This window comes from Pyrus communis, chromosome 6 (assembly GCF_041283825.1).
Source record: "Pyrus communis isolate YQ-2024b chromosome 6, ASM4128382v1, whole genome shotgun sequence".
Lineage (NCBI taxonomy): Eukaryota > Viridiplantae > Streptophyta > Magnoliopsida > Rosales > Rosaceae > Pyrus > Pyrus communis.
The window spans coordinates 17180964-17184896 of NC_142570.1; the positions used below are offsets into that span (position 1 = coordinate 17180964).

At 42.1% G+C, this 3933-nt stretch overlaps 1 protein-coding gene across 1 annotated transcript; it reads right to left on the bottom strand.

The window, feature by feature from the left end:
- Positions 1–285: 285 nt before the first annotated feature.
- On the bottom strand, positions 286–3699 carry LOC137710752 (hsp70-Hsp90 organizing protein 3). The gene is made up of 7 exons (XM_068449873.2): positions 2654–3699; positions 1544–1832; positions 1303–1388; positions 996–1219; positions 836–902; positions 694–753; positions 286–580 (listed from the first exon to the last, which is right to left on the bottom strand). Exons 1-7 carry the CDS (start codon positions 3548–3550, stop codon positions 467–469), a joined length of 1737 nt encoding a protein of 578 aa, XP_068305974.2. The 5' UTR covers positions 3551–3699; the 3' UTR covers positions 286–466.
- Between the last annotated feature and the right edge of the window lie 234 nt (positions 3700–3933).

The window sequence follows — 3933 nt, forward strand, 5'->3', positions numbered from 1 at the left end:
AGCAAAGAGTAATCTCCACTTGTATAGTGAAATTCGCATTTCACCCGTGAACGTAAGCTTTACACCTAACCATGTAAATCTCATGTTCTTTTGAGTTTGTTTTTAGCTTTCGCATACGATCATCTAAACTTGCTTTCGACCTCACTAACGTTAATTTAATCTATTTCCTATAGAAATCTCTTAACTTTACTACAGATATCTGAAAACTAAACTTAAAAACTCATACGACGCAATCCATAGGGTGGTGAGCAAACATTTTCGTCACCAATTAATAAGACATGCCGATTTCGAGAGAGTGATTCCAACATATGAAAAAACATTAAAACCAAAACAGTAGATACATCACAAAATTTTCTGAAGTGAAAAATTCTAAGCTAATTACTCAAATGGACATTAAATAATTGAAAAGTACAAATGGATGGCAAAGGATTCTTTTCTGATTACATGGTCAAGACTTTCCCATTGCTTACCGAAGCTGGACAATTCCTGCACTGACGAGCTTCTGGATCTTGCTCATCACCATAGGGTTCTTTGTGTGTTCCTGAGCAGCCTTTGGGTTTTCCTGGAAGTCGGTTAACACCTGAACACATCCCGACCGACGGAACATTAGACATTCATACACCGCGTATACAAAATAAAACTGAATTAACGAGGAAACCATGAAACAACAGCGACACTATAAATTATGCTGACCTGTCTCATAACAGGATCTTGGAGAATATTTTGAATTTCTGGGTCCTGCATTCCCTTAGCCTGCAAGAAACAACAAACTCAATAACGTATGACAATCTCGAGAAACTAAATCACCGATGAAGAAGTTTGGCAAGTCACACACCTGTCTTTCCTTTAACTCCTCGGGACTCAGATCCCCCCGGCTTGCTTTGTTAATTTGCTCTACACATCTGCAATCAATTTCAAGTGGTGCTCTCCAGCATTACACAAAACATGAAGTAAAAATTAAGCAACAGAGAGTAGAACAATTCACGTAAACAAACCTTCGCACACCATCAAGCAATTCCTGGTTGCTAGGATCGTGTTTCAACCCCTCCTGGTATGTTTCCAAAGCTTTCTCATATTCTTTCATGAAAAACTGGACAGCACCTTTTCTGGTGTAACCCTTTGCAAAGGTTGGATCAAGCTCAATGCACTTCTCTGCATCTTTTAGCCCCTCAGGCATTGCCCCAAGTTTTGTATAACATGCAGCTCTGTTGCTATATGCCTAAATCAAACCATGAAATGTCCGACAATATTTAAAACACATTTGGATGATCAACTATATAAGAACACTGGAGGTTCTCCCACCTTTGGATCCTTGGGGTTCCTTCTCAGAGCTTCGGTGTACTGCTTAATAGCCTCTGGGTACTTTTGCTGCTTGAAATATTCATTACCTGCCCATCATCGACAAGCAGTCAAGCTAGAGAGACATGGAAGGCATAAGTAAAAATACATGTCACAGAACCACTTGATGCAGACAGATAAAAACAGGCAATAATAAAGTTTCAAGGAGGTGGAAGTTATAAGCACATGAAAGTTAATGACAAACCTTTCTCACGCTCCTCATCAGCTAACTTTGGATCATAGTACTCTTGTTGCTCTAGATCCTTCTTTGCTTTCTCAGCATCATTCAATTTCTTTAAGGTATCTGGGTTGCGATGCTCTGTGAGAGCTTTCTGGAATGACTCAATCGCAGGTTCAAAGTCCTTGGAGCATTTCGCCATCTTCACATAGGCAGTTCCCTTCCTAGTCAAAGCTTTTGCTATCATTTTAAAGTCAGACCTTAGCTCTCTTCCTCTTTCCACAGCCTTCTCACAGTCCTTAATGCAGTCCTCAAACTGATATAATTTAACAATGCACTCAAATCAATAATCAATAATCCATAATCCATAACAAGCTAACAATACCAATATTACGACGAAGCATAAAGTCGTCAACAAGACTAGGGGTCAAGACTACTTTCATCTTTCACATCAGAAAACCAAATTCTATAACAGGTATTGCATGACCAAGCAAGGAGCGAAAGCAAACAACAATATGACCCATAAAAAAGAACACCGAATATGAAAGTATGAAGCCTAAAGAGGTTTCACTTTTTTGTGTAGATATTCTACCACATCCAAATTGTCACATGAACTTCTACAAATGATACGAAAAGGAGGATTACTGAAATTTGGGTCCAGCCAGCTCAGCCTCAGGTGAGCAAGCATTATTGAAGAGGTCATCCCAAGTCCAAATTTGTCAGACCATAAGGACAAACAATAGCATAATTAACAAAGGACAAACGGTCTGGTCAGAGCAACTGAATAAAATCTGTGCAGCGTCGCAGCTAAATTATTAGTCCTTGGGAAAAACTTCAATTGTTTTTTCATTTTCGTGGGCAATTTATAAACCACAAATAATTATTAGACCAACTAAACTTATGGGGCTAGGTCTATACATCAATCTAAATTGAGCTAGCTTGTTTTGTGTAACATCATCATTAAAGTTACAGCATCGAGCAGCTTCATCTAAATCAATAAACATCACAGCGTATCCACAAAGAACACTAAATTATACAAACAGTAGCAGCTTATAGTCCACCATACTACCAATCAAAGTGTAAACATTATTATGCAGCTTAAAAATAAATGGCAAACACTAGATATGCAATCCATACCTGACCCATTTCCAAATACGTCGCAGCGCGATTCAAGATAAACGAAATGTCCTCATCATCCAACTCAATGGCCTTGGTGTAGCGTTGAATTGCTGTGTCGAAGTCCTTCTTCTTATAAGCCGCATTGCCAGCCTCCTTCTCCTTTATTGCCTCGGCCCTCCTCTTCTTCGCCTCCCTCTCCTCCTCGTTCACCTCCATCGGCTCTGGCTCTGGCTCTGGCTGAGGCTCCAGCTTCTTCTCCTCCTTCCGGGGCTCAGGTTGCTTCCGCTCCGACGGAGACTCTGGCATCTCTTCATCCTCCGCCCCCGCTCCACCGTGTAACTTCACGTTCAGCAAAACCCCAAGGGCTTGCATAACCCTCTGGTCCTTCAGATACAAATTGAGATTGCTAGGGTTTTTCTGAATCTCCTGCATCATCTTCACAAAATCAGGTTGCTGCAAGAAAGCTCGGGTCGACGGGTCCGCAGTGAGCTTGGCCCACATCTCGGGACCTGAGAACGCATCCCCAAACGGGTTCATGGGGGGAGGTTCAGCCCGGGAGCGGGCCGCACCGGCTTGAGCGTCGGCCAAACCAGACTTCAGAGCCTCGTTATTGGGGTCGATCTCGAGACCCTTCTTATAAGCTGAAACGGCGTTGTTGTACTGGCCCAATCCGCAGTGAGCGGCGCCGAGCCGGCTGTAGCCCTTGGACCAATCGGGCTTAATCTCGACAGTCTTATTGGCGTCGGCTAGGGCTTCGGAGTATTTGTTGAGGGAGGCGTAGGCGGCGGATCGGTTGGAGTAGAGGACGTGGTTGGTGGGAGCGAGGTCGATGGCTTCAGAGAAGTGGTTGACGGCGGCGGTAAAGTCACCGGAGGAGAAAGCGGCGTTGCCTTTGGCTTTGGCTTCGTCGGCCATGGCTGTTTGGCGATTGAAGAAACCTATTCCACAGAAAGTAGAGGGATTGCGGGTTAAGGGGATTAAGGAAAAGACGAAGGGGCGAGCTTTTATATAAGATAGATCAACAGTTTGTTTAAGGAACCAGAGGCTTCTAGTGAAAGTGGGTTTTGTTTGGGGTTCTGGAACCTTCGGTCTATATATATTTTTGTTTGGGTTATATATATTTTTGTTGTAATTATATTTAGAATATGAATGTCTATCTGTTTGAATATTTCTTAAGTTAGATATTATTCTATTAGAATTGTATTCTTATTATGCTAAGAATTTAACCTATCTTAATAATGGGGTGATACAATACATCTCACAATTAAATATCTCTTCTCTCTCTTATTGTCGCCGGC